Source organism: Poecilia latipinna, unplaced genomic scaffold (assembly GCF_001443285.1).
Source record: "Poecilia latipinna isolate Pla-1442-1.1 unplaced genomic scaffold, P_latipinna-1.0 Scaffold57, whole genome shotgun sequence".
NCBI classification, from domain to species: Eukaryota; Metazoa; Chordata; class Actinopteri; order Cyprinodontiformes; family Poeciliidae; genus Poecilia; species Poecilia latipinna.
Window position 1 is genome coordinate 906,896 of NW_015112673.1, and position 16,694 is coordinate 923,589.

At 40.9% G+C, this 16,694-nt stretch overlaps 1 protein-coding gene across 3 annotated transcripts in view; it reads left to right on the top strand.

The window, feature by feature from the left end:
* Window positions 1–12,893, top strand: part of LOC106961324 (nuclear receptor coactivator 3-like) — an 80,284-nt gene extending 67,391 nt beyond the window's left edge. Inside the window, exons 11-23 of one of the 3 annotated variants that reach the window (XM_015054983.1) lie at window positions 801–1,327; window positions 2,521–3,587; window positions 3,672–3,804; window positions 4,909–5,067; window positions 5,848–6,075; window positions 6,501–6,606; window positions 7,071–7,242; window positions 7,552–7,878; window positions 8,645–8,743; window positions 8,921–9,173; window positions 9,353–9,530; window positions 10,078–10,270; window positions 10,995–12,893. In XM_015054983.1, coding sequence (XP_014910469.1) covers window positions 801–1,327; window positions 2,521–3,587; window positions 3,672–3,804; window positions 4,909–5,067; window positions 5,848–6,075; window positions 6,501–6,606; window positions 7,071–7,242; window positions 7,552–7,878; window positions 8,645–8,743; window positions 8,921–9,173; window positions 9,353–9,530; window positions 10,078–10,270; window positions 10,995–11,006 — 3,454 coding nt within the window. In that variant the 3' untranslated portion in view covers window positions 11,007–12,893. Of the gene's footprint in view, window positions 1–800; window positions 1,328–2,520; window positions 3,588–3,671; window positions 3,805–4,908; window positions 5,068–5,847; window positions 6,076–6,500; window positions 6,607–7,070; window positions 7,243–7,551; window positions 7,879–8,644; window positions 8,744–8,917; window positions 9,174–9,352; window positions 9,531–10,077; window positions 10,271–10,994 lie in introns of all 3 variants that reach the window. The other 2 variants (XM_015054992.1, XM_015054975.1) reach the window with 2 other exon arrangements.
* Window positions 12,894–16,694: the final 3,801 nt, after the last annotated feature.

The following is a 16,694-nucleotide window of genomic DNA, read 5'->3' on the forward strand; positions in this document are numbered from 1 at the left end:
AATGTGCTTTTAGGATTTTGTTTGTTATGCTGGACTTTTTACTTTGACTTGAGTAATTTTAATATGATGTGTCGCTCTTCTTACTTGATTAAAGTTTCTCCCTCTTTGAGTAACTTCACTTCATGACGAACAAGATCGTTTTAACCAAAAATTTACCGGACACAGACGCACACCTGCAGATTTTGTTAGTTTCATAGACTTTATATTGAAAAAAAATTGATTTAGAAAAATATTTTTTTTGCCTGAATTTTGTTACAAGACATTTCAACTTCAAATATGGGGGAAATGTTTTGCGCCACCTTGGTGAAACATATAAAAAATAAACTGCAATAAACCTTCTTTCAAATGGTGCATTCAGGAATACTAAATATAATTTAAAAATAAATATGAAAGCATAATGTGGCTCAGAGCACCAATCATAGACTGTTAAGATAAATGTTTGAGTATGACTAGTTGGCAACACTTTATTTGTGATTGTTTTTATCATGAAGTCACATTCAATAAATAATGACACTTTTAATGCAAGTTTCAAAGTAACATTGTCATTATTTAATGAACAATTCAAAGTTGACCCTTTTCATGCAACTTCTAATGCAGCTTTACATTAAAATGGTTATAATTTGCAGAATTCATGGTAACATCATAAGCATTCGTGCTTATGTCATATGTCATGGCAGTGTTATTCACACTCCCTCAAATAAATGTTACCGAATAGTTTTGTAATACTTGGTGCTTAACCTCAACGTTCTCACGGTTTTCCCATTTATCCAAACTTTTTTTTTGCTGTTTTTCCAACGTAGGGAACCCAATGGCTACCGCCCGGCACCAGGCGGCAACATGATGCCCAACAACATGAGGCAACAAGGGATGGGTAGCGCCAACATGAACCCCCAGATGAGCGTGAATGCAGGCGGCGGGATGGGGATGGGAGGAATGGGCGGCATGAACCGGGGCTTCGGCATGAGCGAGCAGAGCCACATGGGCCACATGGGTCCGATGGGAGGCGGCTCCGTGTACGGAGGCAACGGCGGAGGAGGAAGTGGTGGCGGAGGCCTGGGCAGCCGCATGATGCAGATGAATCAGATGAATCAGGTGGGGCACATGAATCAGATGAGTCAGATGGGTCCTATGAATCACCCCGGGCCGGGCATGCAGCAGCACCCGCAGCAGCAGCAGCCCCCGTTCCAGAGCGCCGGAGGCTTCGGGCTCAGCGGGATGAACAGTCCGTCAGGGAGCCCCAGGATGGGCGGCCCCCAGCAGGGACTGCTGATGTCCCCCCGGAACCGGGTAAGCCCGAAGATGGGGGCCAACCAGTTCTCACCTGGAGGTAGGATTTTTTTTTTTTTTTACTGATTTAATTTTATCTCTTTAGTTTGGACTGGAAATAAAATAAGAATCAGACGGAAACAATTTTTTATTTTATTTTATTTTATCCTTCCAAACAATTTCTTCCCCACACTTGTAAGGATTTATACTGATGATGACTAAAATGACATTTCTCCATCACTCCTCTAACATTTTAACCTGTAATATGGGAAAATGTCTGGTTCACCTATAACTAGTACTTTTTCATTAATATTAAGCGATAATTGTTGACTTAAAGTGATTTTGGACTGGAAGTAAAATAAGATACAGGCAGAAGTTCACTTTTTTAAACTGATTTTCATGCATTAGTCAGATCCTGAAGGATTTTTTATATGAATTATTCTCTCAGGTCATAAATACTAATAACAAGTAACAAATAACCTTTCATTTTACACTGAATATTAAAAATGTCATAATCTACCAACAACCTAAAATTTGAATGCAGTAAACTTGAAAAAGGAAGAATTTTCACTGCAAAAGCAAAATCTTACCAAGTATTATTGGTCTATTTTCTATTGCAAATATTGTGTTACACTGGAAATATGACAAAACTAACTTACAAGTAACATTTTAGCAAGAAACAGGAGCTTGTTTTAAGTCAATAATTCCTTAATATTGATGAAAAAGTATAGTTATCAGTGAAATAATCTCCCAGCAGAACAAGACATATTTCCCCATGTCGTCAACTTTCAAAAGTCTTTTTTTGTTGTTGTTGTTGTTTTTTTGCCAAAATCCCTTTTGGCAAAAAAAAATCACTTAGGCCATTATTTTAGGAATGTGACAATATTATAAGTTAAAGTGTGAGGAAAACGAACAATAAAATGATAAACTAATAACATTGATGCATTTAATATTTGTAATCAAAATTAAAATAATTCAGAAAGCTAAAACTTGACTTGAAGTTGATATTGAAAACCCTTTCCACACCCGCAGTTTATCAAATTTATCAGCTTAGAACATTATAAATATTATTAAGATACAAAAATAAACAACACTGGTCTTGACATTGAACCGTGGGGAACCTCATAAACAACCTCCAAACAAATTATTTTGGTCATTTAAACATGTTTAAATTTCACTAGAAACAGTTTTACCATCATTAAACATGATTTTTTTTTTCTTTGATAGTGCATTAACCTGCATCTCTCTCTGCAGGAATGCACTCTCCCATGAGCGGCCTCGGCGGTGGAGGAGGAGCAGGAGGAAACACCTGCTCCTTCTCCAGCAGCTCTCTGAATGCTCTCCAGGCCATCAGCGAGGGAGTCGGGAGCTCGCTCCCCTCCACTCTGACGTCGCCCTCAGCAGCCCACAAACCAGACAGCTCTCCCAGCATCCATTCCTCCTCCCAGCCCAGTCATCAAGCTAAACCAGGACAAGATGGCTCCAAAAGTCCGGCCGGCGGCCTGGGGCCCGGACCCGGAGACCACCACCTCCCGGTGCACCACCATCACCATCAGCATCCTCAGGCGGAGAGTTCTGCAGAACGACCGGACAGCCAGGCAGCTACAGCAGCTAAGGAGTGTGGCGAAGCGAGCGGCGATGCGGGGACGGCGGGCGCCGACCCGCCTCGGAGGCTGCCGGACAGCAAAGGACACAAGAAGCTGCTGCAGCTGTTGACTTCCCCAACCGAGGAGCTTGGGATCAGTGGAAGCGGACCTACGGGGCCCGCCGGACCCCCTCCACTGAGCAGCAGCGGCGCTCCAGCGGGGTTGGACAGCAAGGAAGCCACCGGCGGGATGACCAGCCCTTCCTCCACAGGTGTCTCCTCTTCTTCCTCCGCCAGCGGCGGCGTGGGGCTGGTGGCCGGCCCGGGCGGCGCATCGGCCTCGGCTCACTACACTGGGTCACTGCAGGAGAAGCACAAGATTCTCCACAAGCTTCTTCAGAACGGCAACACTCCGGATGAAGTCGCGAAGATCACAGCGGAGGCGACGGGGAAAGTGACGCTCGGAGGCCAGGAGGGCGGCGAAGGTGCAGCTGGAAGCTCGGCGGCCGGGTCGGGCCCCGGGTTGATCGCGGACCCCAAACAGGAGCAGCACAGCCCAAAAAAGGAAAAGACCCACGCTCTCCTCCATTATCTCCTCAACAAGGACGACTCCAAAGAACAAGCGGATGTGAAGCCCAAAGTTGAAGATCTAGAAGGGAAAGGTCTTCCTGGAGCCGGCGGCGGCCCTGCGGCGGAGCATGCCGAGAGCAAGATCAAATCAGAACCTCCTGATGATGTAAGAGCATATCTCTATTAAATGATGAGGACTTTTATTGATATTTACAAAAATAAAAACAACTGCTCCATTTTTAAAATGTAGTTGCACAACCTGGAGTCTATTCTGGGCGATCTCAGGGGTTCAAGCTCCGACTTTTACCCCGATCAGACCGGAGGTGCCGGGGCAAACAACGCAGGAAACAAACCACAGGGGTGCCTTGATGACGGCCTGCAGGGTAAGCGGTTCAAGCACTAAATAACTATGAGAAGTGACAGTTTCACACAGGGTGGGTGTTGTAACATCACATGTGATGATATCAAAACAAAATGCCACTGAAACTGCATCTGGCACCATCAGAGGCTGTCTTTTCGGATCGCTTTCTTCCTAAAGCAAATGTCATGTCTTTCTCAGTCGTGTCTTTTTGAAGCTGGTACTTTTATACCCATAAAACTGAAAAAACAGATTTAACATAAATTGAAAGAGACAACTAGCCCTGTTCTCTGGTTTATAATCGGTCCTACTGGATTACAGCATTTTAGTTTGAGAAAATTCTTGTTTGCAGATGTACATGTAATGTTGAAATGTGTTTTAAAATTGCATTGCTACTCAGTTTATGGTACAGAAAATTAATTATGTCTTCCTTATTTGTATAAATAAGTGTGTGTAAATGCAGCGGTGTTAAAATGAGAGTGAGTGCATGTCATGTATATACGCCGTAAGTATTCATATCCTTCTTTTTTTGCCATGTTATATAAACAAACCCCAATTCATTTTTACATTTTATTGGAATTTTATTGCTTCAAATCACAATCAGTTGTGTTAATCACCCAACAGTGGAAGAAAAATGACACATTTTGTCAGTCTTTTATTTATAAAAGTCTCAAAAAGTGAGGCTTCAAATAAATTTCCAACTGTATAGAGGAATGTCATCCCACACCATAATGCTGCCACCACCGTGTAGTGGGGATGATGTGTTCAGAGTCAGATGCGTTAGTTGTAAATCCTGCTTTAGTTGGCTCAGTTATTTTCAGGCAGTTAATTTTATATGATTTCATTCTAGCGAGGTTTAAATCCACATTTTAAGACTTTTTCTAATTTCTAAAAACATTCGAAAGCTGTTTAGTATTTACCTTCCACTTGGCAATTATGTATTACTTTTCTAGTTTATCTCCTATAAAAACAATAGAAAAGACCAACGTATTTAGTTTTAAGGTGAAAAAAATTGCAAGGATTAGTAATTCTTTTGTAATTACGATGTTGTATGTGTGTAATATATAAGCAAGGCACGGTTTTTCTGAAAAGGTTTTTTTCTCTCTTTTTTTTTGCTTGCTCTGTCCAGGGAGTCCAGTAATGGGTCCAGGCCCTCGAGGGCCCTTCCAGAGGACCATGTCCATGGATGGGAAGCCACTGGGTGGACCTGGAGGAGCTGTAAGACGTCCAATGCTCATCAAGCAGGAGAACATGATGGGCAGCCCAGACAGCTTCCCAGGAAACATGGGTGTGTGTCTCTGCAGATTTCCTCTTTATTGTCTCTTTGCCTCTCTCTCTATCTGCTCTCGGATTCAATTAACTTGTAATCAACCACACACAAACAGTCTTTTATTAATAAAAATCTGAAAAAGTGTGGGTTCAAATAGATCTCCAATCATTTTGGGATAAGTCATAGCCCAGCATGATACTGGAACTCCAAATCCTAATACAGTTGGACCTACAGATCAATGATTACAACTAGGGACGCAAAAACGATTTATTGTTGTAGATTGATGGCCAACCAGCAGAGGGCAGCGCTGGTCATTCTTAAGCGCAGCCAGTTGATACAGAAATAAAGATGGCAGGGAAATAGCCAAGCTGGAAAACTTCAAGCTGCGTCAAATTTTCAAACAAAAGTTACTGGTGTGTTACGAAGGCGAGGATGTGATGGCAAAAAAAACATAGTAGAGAAAACTTAAGTGGTGAAAAAGAAACATGATGCCAATAAGCAAGGTTGATTGTGAGTTAAATAATGCACTTCATGGAGTGAAGTTTTAACATTTTTTTCAAGAGCAACCACAGTCAATACTTCTGTTCATGGGGAATTAAGTGTGTCACATATTTGTCACATAGTTGCTTTCTGTTTTTATGGGAATATGGTCGGCCCTCTTGATACAAGAGAAAAGAAAATGGACGCTTATCAGTTAATCATCAGTCGATGGATAAGATCAGTCAATTTTAACTCATTGATTGATAACTTGCAATCCTAATTCCAACCAATGCTCTTCTGTCATTTGTGCATATCCAGGACCAATGAATAGAGGCGGAGGCCCCCAGAGGTCTCCCATGGGGGGCTCCGGGGACTGGAAGCCCCGTTCCAGCACCAGCCCTGTGAGTTCAGCAGGACATCCGTCCATGATGCGCCCAGGCATGGAGTACAACAACGGGAAGAGCGTGATGTCCGGACCCACGGTCAGCCGCTCCAACAGCGTGCCGGGCAACAGGTCGATGCTGCAGCAGCAGCTCATGGAAATGGGTACGCTGCTCAAACTGTTGCCTTGTGGTGATGCAAAGTAAAAAAAAATGAGAATCTGAGAGAGATTGAAATCTTGGTATCCAACCCAGTGGCTCAGTAGTAAAGATGCATTTCTGGGTACTGAAACTTTTTGGAAACCTTCAACGTTTATTTCATGTTGGTCAGAAACTGTTTCCACAGGTTAAAGGTGAACAATAGAGTAGGAAAATGAACAATAAAAGAGGGTGAAATTGTATTTCTAATTGATTCACAGGCTCCAATAATCCATTTATGAATCATTTAGTGTATCATGGTTTGAAAGTCCTACCGTTTTCTCTTTATTCTTGCATATTTTTGCAGAAATTGGACTTTTGTTGCAGAATCTCTACTATAACCTCTGCTTCTTGCTCACCATTAACTTCGTTTGTCTTTCTTTACTGGTTTAGGAGGTTCTTCGGATATGGGCATGGGTATGAGCCCCTTCAGCCAGCAGGGCCAGCCCAGCCAGTCCCCATCCTGGCACGAACCCATGATGAACATGGAGGGAAACAGGTCAGTGGATCGTTTATCATGAGCTGCGTTTCCATTGACCGTATAATTGGAAATATGAAAATAAATTTGCTTAATGGAAACACGGCAATTTTGAACACTAGAATGAGGTGGTTTATCAGCTGTGTCAAAATTTGTGTATTTCGCCAAACTGCAACTTTTTTCGCATCAACAACTACTGGCTACTATTACTACTGACAGAAATGACAAAGAAAATGACAGGAAGTGGTAGGAAGATACTGATTTGACATGGTTGAGCAAACTTATTCACATGTGACTTTAATTGTGTTTCTAATTTAATGGAAACACTGCAGTTACAAAATAATTTTTTTAATCTTTAGCACACTATTTTTAAAAAGAATTTAGCACAAATTTGTAATGTTTTAATGGAAGCTATAGTTTGCATTCACATCTAATTGACAGCCGTGATTCAAACCTTTGTCTTTTTTTCTGTTTGCATGATGCAGACGCCAGTTTGGCAACCCGTTAGATGACCTTCTGATCCCTCCCACTACCAGTGAGGGTCAGAGTGATGAGAGGGCGCTTCTGGACCAGCTGGATTCGCTGCTGAACAACACCGACGGCATCGCTCTGGAGGAGATAGACCGAGCTCTCGGTATCCCAGACCTTGTCAGCCAGGTAAGATGTCAGAAAGAGCCACACTCTGCAGCGTAGCGCTCCCTGAAAGTGCTGCAATGGGGGAGAAAAGATTATTTGTCATAGTGTGAGTCACGACAGACCGTCATATTAATTTTTGCATTCGATATTTCAGTCATGACTCAGTGTGTCCAGACTGTCGTCTCACTGAAGAGAGATAGATGAGCCTTAAGGAGTCCGTCTGTGCTGCTTAGAAAAAGGCAATTACCGAGCCGACCAGGCGGAGATGAATCAATTAAACTGAGAAGTTTGACAAACTTGTCTTTGTCCTCCTTGTCTTGTGTGCTGCAGACCCAGGGAGCAGAGCAGCAGCTGGAGCATTTTGGAGGACAGGACCCGTCCATGCTGCTTGACCAAAAGCCTCTGTATGGAGCAGGCTATCCCGGACCCCCTGCTATGCCGATGCAGTCTGGCTACGGAGGGAACCCCATGCAGGGACAGGGCCAGCAGGCCGGGTTTGGGCCCATGCTCTCACCGATGGGCCAAGGCGGGAGCTTTCCCGGTATGGGTGGGATGGGCGGCATGGGGCATCCTAGAGCCAACATGATGCGACCCAGGATGATGAACGCCAACAAGCCCATGAGGCTGCAGCTGCAGCAGCGGCTTCAGGGACAGCAGGTAGGACGCCACGCTGAACATACGCACCAATCAGTTACAGCTTTGGGAGATTTCACTATAAGCTTGTTTTAATTTTTATTTTATTTATTGACTCCTACCATCTCATGTTCAAGGGGCTCGTTACAAAATAAGAAAACAATAATAGCTTTAAGCTGACATTCACAACGAACAATTTCTTTGCTAATTCTGGGTGTGAAAAAAGTAAGTGATCAGTAAGTATCAAGCTAAATGGTATTAAGTTTTGTTTTAAAAAACAGTGGAAATTTAAAATAGGTACATTGAAAAGAAATTAGGTGTCAGTCAGTCTGGAAAATGGTGCAATTAATTTAGATTATTATTCAGGTTTGAATAAGTAGGAAGAAGGAAAGTAGAGCTTGAAAAATGTTCATCTATTCATCCATCCGTTTGTCTGTTTGTCCATCCATGGTTTTATTTTTAAACAATAATTTAAATTGATTACTTTAAAGGCTGATAATTGTTTTGTTAATTTATTTTTCCTGATTAAATCAGTAGACGTTTTTTTTAATTATCCAATGTACATGGTTATGCATTAAATTTTTGTTTTGCATTTTTGTATTTAGTTGTACCATCATGATTAGCTGCAACTATCCTGTCCCTGTATACTGTAATCTATTGCTTGATTTTAGAAAAAAAAAACCCAACATCTTTTACATTACTCTTTTGGACTAATTTATTGCCAGAAAGTATAAATATGTTATTTCCTCTATTTTCTAATGTTTATTTTTATTTTTTATTTTCTGTCAAGTTTATGAATCAGACACGGCAGGGCATGGCGATGAAGATGGAGAACCCAGGAGGAAACCCTGGCATGAGGCCTGGTATGCAGCCTGGCATGGGAGGACAGGTAGGTTATAAAATTACTTTTGGAATATCTCAAAAATAAAGACTATTTATGGTAATGTTACCAATAAATAGGATAAATATGATTTCCACATGACAAATGTCTCCTTCAAATGATTCAAATCAGAACATAACCAAAACATCAGAGTAAACACAATATTACATCTGCTCTGTGCAGCAGGGCTTCCTAAATGCTCAGATGATGGTTCAGCGTAACCGAGACGTTGTCAACTTGCACATGAGGAGGCAGCGCATGATGATGCTGATGCAACAGCAGCAGCAGCAGCAGCAGGCGGCAGCAGCTGCTGCAGCAGCTGCGGGGGGGTTCAGCCCGCCTCCGAACGTCACGGCTCCCGGGGGCATGGACAGCCCCATGGGGGGGCCAAACATGGGCCAGCCAGGACCGCAGCAGTTCGGCTACGGTGGGAGCTACGGTGAGTTTAGTGAATGCTGCTGCTCCCTTGTGGCGGATCTAAGCTGTGCAGCAAACTTTTGGTAAAACTAATTATTCACAGAGAACCTAATGAGGTTGAATGTTGTCTTTGGTGTCTGATGCTTGATATTTTCGGTGTGTAGAAGGAGAGAGCTGAAGGTTTAGGGTTTTTTTCAACAGGCATGACCCAGCAAGGTGACCCCTCTTTTGGCCCATCAGGTGGAAGTCCGCCTAACGCCATGATGCCAGGCCGTATGGGGCCTCAAAACCCCATGATGCAACAGCACTCACAGGGGGGACCTATGTACCCAGGCGCTGACATGAAAGGCTGGACACAGGGCAGCATGGGACGCAACAGGTACGACACCATCACTTATTTTAAAGTTTTCCTCATGTTTTTTCACTGATTAGTCCTGTAGACTTGGTTTGATTGGGGACCAAAGCTGCAACGTTTGTTACATTTTCAGCTGGCTTAATTTCCCACTGCACTGTGTCAAACAAACCAAACCCTTTGGAAAAACCTGTTTAGCCCCTCACCTGTGCACCAGAAACCACCGAAGAAGACATGAGTGCAACTTCCTCCTTCACAAAATGTAAACAAAACGCGAGTAGCATCAGATTTGATCAGCTGTAGGATCAACTGATCAGAAAACCATAAGCCATTCCTCTATCGGCAGACTGAAGCGTTTGTTTTGCATGTATTTACCCAGAATGCCCTTTGTTTCCTGCTTTCGGAGCAGTCTCTGGAGTTCACTGAGATCTAGGTTTGTAGGTGGATCAGAGTTCGACTGAGCACCTCCCCAATCAAACCGAACTGCAGTTTTACTAAAGCGAACTAAACATGGCTGGTGTGAATGCACCCCTAGTTAAAATCCTGTCTGTATTTATTTATTTTTTATCTCCAGTTCATACCCTCAGCAGCAGTTCGGGCCGCAGGCACCGCTGGGTCAGCAGCAGTTCGGGCAGCAGGGAAATCCCGGGCAGTACGGAGGCATGATGATGAACGGCGGCATGCCGGCCAGCGGAGGAGGCGGTCACATGGGACAGATGGGGATGAACCCCATGGTGATGGGCCGCATGCCTATGGGGCCTGATCAGGTATGTGCAAAGAGTGGGAGTCTCAATACTTAAAGGACATTATTTAATGTTTAGTCTGAGGATGGTTTACACATCTGAATGCATCTCAGGAGGATTTCAGCAAGAGGAGTGCCACAGGGATCTATTGTTGTCCCCCTGCTCTTCATAACTAAAACATGCGAATAATACATTTTAATTTAAAATCCGTTTTTGCGTCACATACACTAAAAGTGACTAGAAAAACAATAAATCCTGCCTGGATAATATAATGATATTAACAAACACATTTCTGTTGTCACACAGGAGCAAATAAATAAATCTTATTTGTACTTTTAGTCTAATTCTGTTGTGAAGCTCCATGGCTCCATGACATGAAAAAACTGCTAAAACCTGCATTTATAATTATATTTTTATTGAAAAACATTAGTTGGTTCACTATGATTTTCAGCCAAAGTGTTTGAAAGTTACTTGTTTTTCTGGAGACACTTGTTATTGATAGTTAAAAATGTCTTCTTGGTCTCAATCTTTCTTAACAAAGGGATCAATTTTTTAAGCTTGGATAAAAAAAAAATGTTCAAATATCTAATTTCTGTCTTTTTTTTTGCTACATCTCAGCATGACAATCATTTTTCTTCAGATACAGGAATCAATGATCTTTGCTGCTTTACGATGAACTCTGCGTGTTTCTCTTGGTGGGTTTCTCTTTAAATGCTCACGCTCTGCTCTCTTCCCCCTGATGATCCAGAAATACTGCTGATGGACACGCCAGAAGCTTTCGTCTCACTGTGATCTCCACCCAGATTTGGCAGACGGCTTCTGCGCTGCAGTGTGTGTGGAAATAAACGAGGCGTGTTATGATCCTCCGTGTAGCGCCACATTCCCACCAGACGGGGGAGTGAACTTCCCTCTGGAATGATGGCCAGTAATGTCAGCCACACCGCCGGAGGAGAAACAAGACAGACTGTCACATGAAAACACACAGCCTTCCTAAAAATCTGACAAACTGTTTATCCATCATGCACAGACATGAATTCAATGTTCCTCCCTTCCTGAGCAGCCAGTGTTCCTCAGTATATCCTTTCCTTGGACCAAACGGTGAAGCTACATTATATGGACAAATGTATTTAAACAGCCTCTGTTTTGTCGAATGTATCACGAAGCTATATTCAGATGTAAAAATGTCGATTCTGAACTTTCCATCCGCCATCGCTCTGCCGCTCCCGGCGGATCCCTGCAGACACGACCAGCAGCTAAAGAGCCGTCGGGTTGTGACGCTCACATGAATGTTATTAAGAAGTAGCACATCGTCTCGTCGTCCAGGATGCCGCTGAGTAGGATCGAACTAACCCGTTGGCTCGTTGCACTTTAAGGAAAGCCAACATCAAACGGATTGTGGCAATTTAGAGGCCTTTATTCATGAATTACTAAATAGCCTCAGAAATTTCCTCTTCTTTTTTTTCTATTCACATTCTTTAAGATTGGGTCAACTTTGCAGGTTTTGCTCCTCAGAGGGAACCAGAGAAGAGTTGTGTTTATAAGAAGATGAATTAAGATTTTAAAATTGCTCCTAAAAGGGTAATTTTCCTTTTTGAAGTGATCTTTTTGCAATTTAATGATGACTATAAATTGAGGTATTTCTCGACAAGTTTAAATAAACCACTTCATGGCAACCATGCCGGTCCTGCACAACTCATGCAAAATGTGGATCCGTCCTCGAGATTCCTTATAGAAATATATTTAAAAAAATTAAAACTACACATTCATCTAATAGAGATGCACAAAAAACCCAGACTGTTTTACACCTCACCAAGACAAATCAGTGGTGAGCCAGTCAGAAGCTAAAATCTGATCTTTTAAAGTTGTAAAGATAAAAAAAAGAAAGCTCAGAGCTGCAAATCCAGTCTAACTAAGCTAATTATCTTCACAGAAGTTAGATCCACTCACACTACAAAACAAAGTGCTAGATGATCGTATTGGACTCAAATATTGAGCAATAATCCTTCCTCCCAGTTTCCCTCTGAGGACAACACTGACGCACTGTTCACCCAAAGATCGGTACTGCAGTATTAAGCTCGATGTCTTGTTTGGAACATTTTATTCCTCTTTTCTGTAAATGTGATCTGTAAATATGCTTCAAATGTACTATATATAAATATATTTATGCTTTTCTAGCTCACATACTGTTTTTTGCACAGATTGTAAGGCTTAATATTTAAAGGTGTAATTTTCTTATTCCGTCATAGGTCAGCTCTTCTTTTCGATACATTAATTGGGAGGATAATGCCTGTTTTTTGGAAGCAGTACATGTATATTTCTTTGATATACTGCCATTTTCCCGCTGACTGGAAGCACTTTTTTTATTTCTAATAATCCTTAAACCATGAACCCTCTTCCTATTTTCCTAGAATGTAGTCTGAAGCATACAGGTGCTAGTAGGTTGTTACGCTTTTTTAAATAAGTTATTTTTCTTTTAAAAAAATAAGAATTATAAAAAAAACAATGAAATATGTCTATACAGCAAAAGAGGTGACACATGATTGTGTTGTTCTGTGGGCCCAGATCTCTTGCCAGTCAATCCTCTCCTGACGTGCTTCAAAAATCGTAGTTTTAACTCAAATTCAGGCTACAAAAGGAGGAATTTAGACCATAATTTCATCCATAATCTCTTTTGTTTTTTTTTTTGTCTTGTGGAGGTTTTTGCTGAGGAATCTACCTTTGAACACACGCTCAGTCCAAAGATTTCTGTTTGTCATCCTGCAGTGCATAGAAACAGCTCAGTAGATTGTGTTTGTTTTCTTGTTTTTTTTTTTTTTACTGTTGCATTTAATGTAAGGGGAGCAAAAGTTGGATTCTGTATAGTTCCGGTTCTGCTGGGGTGATTTAAATCTTTGTCTTTCTGTGAACCTTACAGCCAGTTGATTTTTATGTGGTGCTTACATTCATTAAGAATGTCCTTTTGAGTTGGAGAAGAGGTTTTATCCATGATTCGTGTTATTTTCATGTCAAAACAACAGGCTGGAATTGAGGAAAAATAAATATTAAAAACAGGGAACGTTGCTCTTCTTTTGACGTCGCAGGAGCAAATCTGGAAAACACACGATCATGATCGCAGGATGTAAAATACTGTTGGGTTTTGTTTTCTTACCTTGTTTCTTGATGTTAATATTGATGTAAATACAAATTTATATTTAAACATTAAAATGTGTCTGGAGTGATTTTTTTTCCCCCCGCAAAAAAACTAAATCTTACCAAATATTTTTGGTTTTGTTTCTACTGAAAATGTCTTAGTTCACTTGAAATAAGACAAAATTAACTCACAAGTAATTTTTCAGCAATAAAATAAAAATAGGAGCTTGTTTTAAGTCAATAATACCTTAATATTGATTAAAAGTACTAGATCCAATAGCAGATTATTGCACCATATTAAGGAATCATTGACATAAAGGGGACCTACTATGGAAATATTCACTTTTTGGATGTTTTTATCCTTCCTTTATGGTTTCTACTGCTTCTAAAAATACCAAAGCACTTTTAAAAATCTCCAAGCCACTTTTTGGCAATAGGTTAATGTTTTTTTGCTGTCTGGAAAATGAGTAATTTCAAAATCCTCCTCATTTTGAAATGCGCAGTCATCAAGATTGTTGAGTCGCTGCACCGTTACCTAGCAACCTGAGTTGCCATGCATTTGGTCAGCTGGTTTTATCACTGTACATGCTGTACTATGGCTGCTGGAAAAGAGAAGAGCTTTATTGTTGACTTTCCATCCAGATATCACTTGCTGCACCGTTGTTGGTTGTACAGGAGGCTCTGCTTCTGCTTTTCAAAGTAGTGTGGCCTTATATTAGCAATATAATGTGTTAGCAGCCATTTTCATGTGTGAGTGCAAACGTTGAGTTTGTGGGTGTGTAGCCAGCACATTTGGCTGTAAAGTAACAAGAGGCTCTAAAGCAGCTCATTCTGAAAGGAGCTCAAAATAGGCAGAAGTGACCAGACTAAAATCTCATCTAAGAATGATTTTGTGCAAAAAATGTAGTAAACATGATTTGTATAGACTTATCCCAAACTGCTCAAGGAAGCCTAATGGGTCACCTTTAAAATAAGTATGTTAGGTTTGTCTTATTTAAAGCATACTAACATATTTGAACTAGAAGCTGGATCAAACATTCTTGGTAAGATTTTATGTTTTTACAGTGTAGTGCTGGATCAGAGCTGCGTTTTTTTCCTTTTAGGAGGAAAAAACTGAAGGAAAAAGGTCATTTTGGCTGGGACTAAAAGGGACCATGAGTGTGTTTGAGTGGATGAGGGGCTATCAACATGTGAAGGGGATCGGAGTGTGAAAAAAGCCTGAGTCATTGTCCATGTTGTTGTCTACAGACTCACTTTCATCTCCTCATTTCCTGTCCCTCCTACATGCGAGACCCGCTCTCCTTTCTTGTATTTTCCACCCTAAAAGGATCTTACACCACTTTTAAGGACTTCTAAAAACCCGACCCTACTACAGTTCAGAAGCTGCTGTATTTTAATTTTTTTATAAACACTCTGATAGCTCTACTACTTTTGAAGTAGTTTTCTAAAATACAAAATATCTTTGTATCAAAGGATGACATCTGATACTCATTCACTCATGCATGACCTTATCAACCTTTGCTGCAATTCTATATACCAGATCAAAAGTGTTAAATTCGTTTGTTGGAGTCTTTTGTGCTGTAAATTATCCTCCTTTTGTGTTGCACATATGCTGTTCAATTCAGGATATGTGCAACATGAAAATCAAACAGACCTGTTTGGAATAACAATAAAATTCAAGATGCTGCAATAACCTGTTTGCATCAATATGCACAACATTAAACAAAAGCTGTTTGCACCTTATGATTTAATTTAAACATTTAATTGTCTGTTTTTAAAACTTACCAAAAATATGATGGAGGATTTTTTTCTTTTATTTTTGCCATAATAGTTTTTTTTTCTGACTGATATTGTTATTCATGAAAATGACAGAATATGTGGAGGGAGTTACAGATTAGGGTGATGGTAAAGAGGCCTTCCAGCTTTAAACACTTAGAGTTTATCATTCAAGGTGAATCAATACAGAAACATACAAAAGGTTGGTCAGATAATTCACTGGGAACTTTGTCAGAGTGTTTATTTTAAAATCTCTAAAGAAGATGCTAAATAAAAAATGTCTAAACTGGAAGCACAGAATCCAAATTTAAAATCTTGAATGTTTCTCCTGTTAAAGAAATTATTCATCAGACTCCAAATTATCCTTCTTTTGTGTCTGGAAGACACAAAACCTTTGGAGTCACCATGTTTGTATACACATGTTTTCCGGCAAGACCAATTTTCTCTGGTTTCTTCATCATGAAATGTGTTTATCTTTGCAGAATATTTTCAGTGCTTCAAAATACTTTGTACAAAAAATGTGGAAATTTGTGTTTGGTTGATTTAGACTAATACTGGCTAAGCAATAGAACGGCATCCCACAGCAATGTGTGACCAGAATAGGAAGGTAGAGCCAGTTTATTCTGGAAAATCTTTTTTTCTTTTTTACTTTACATCATGTTATACTGTTATTCCCTCATCAAGATCACATATGGAGTGTTGCTTTGATTCTGAGGAATCCTTGAAACGCTGCTATTAGCATTAGCTCCGTCTTAGAGCTGCGGTCTCCAGCCAAGCCTCTTCCCACTCAGCTCCTCCAGACTAGCGGCAGCAGCAATTAGCAAACACCTGTTGGAACTGCGAGTCTGCAGAGCTCAGTGCAACGCTGGTAAGAACGATAGTAAATGGCATAATGGAGAAACATTGTTGTGATTTTGTGCTGAAGATGGAGTGTTGGAAAGAGAAAAAGCTTCATAAAGAGACATAGATTCAATTTCAAGTTTCTTTTGTGCGGCAAAGCTAAAAATGTATGAGGGCCGCACTGGAATAACGCGGGGAAATTTTAAACTATCCGACGCTTGCTTCAAAAAACTCCATGCCGCTTCTTTGTTGTTGCAATCATCCATTTATTCCACTTTGATTGTCTGACTTCAGATCTTACAGAATGACACTGACTGACCAGGCCAGACCATCCAATAGTGCCAACAATAAACGGCATTAAACACGGTCAACAGAAATTATGACCACCCCGGCGCACCCGCTTCCTCAAACATAATAAGCCAGCACACGCCAGTATGGCTCCCATTCATACCTTCAGTGACAGCCACGCCCACCTCGACACACCCACCACCTAAGTGTCAAAGCCGTGTGCTCCCGTCATCTCAATAATCATTCATTTGGCTCCTACAACATGTTCGATATTCACAGCATTTTTTTTTTTTTTTTTTTTTACAACTGAAGGAAACATAGTTGTGCTGTAAAATGGCGCTGCTTGGAAAATACGAAATCCACCCCACTCCTTTAATAAATTAATTGTAGGTCTTGTTATATCAGTCATTCTGTA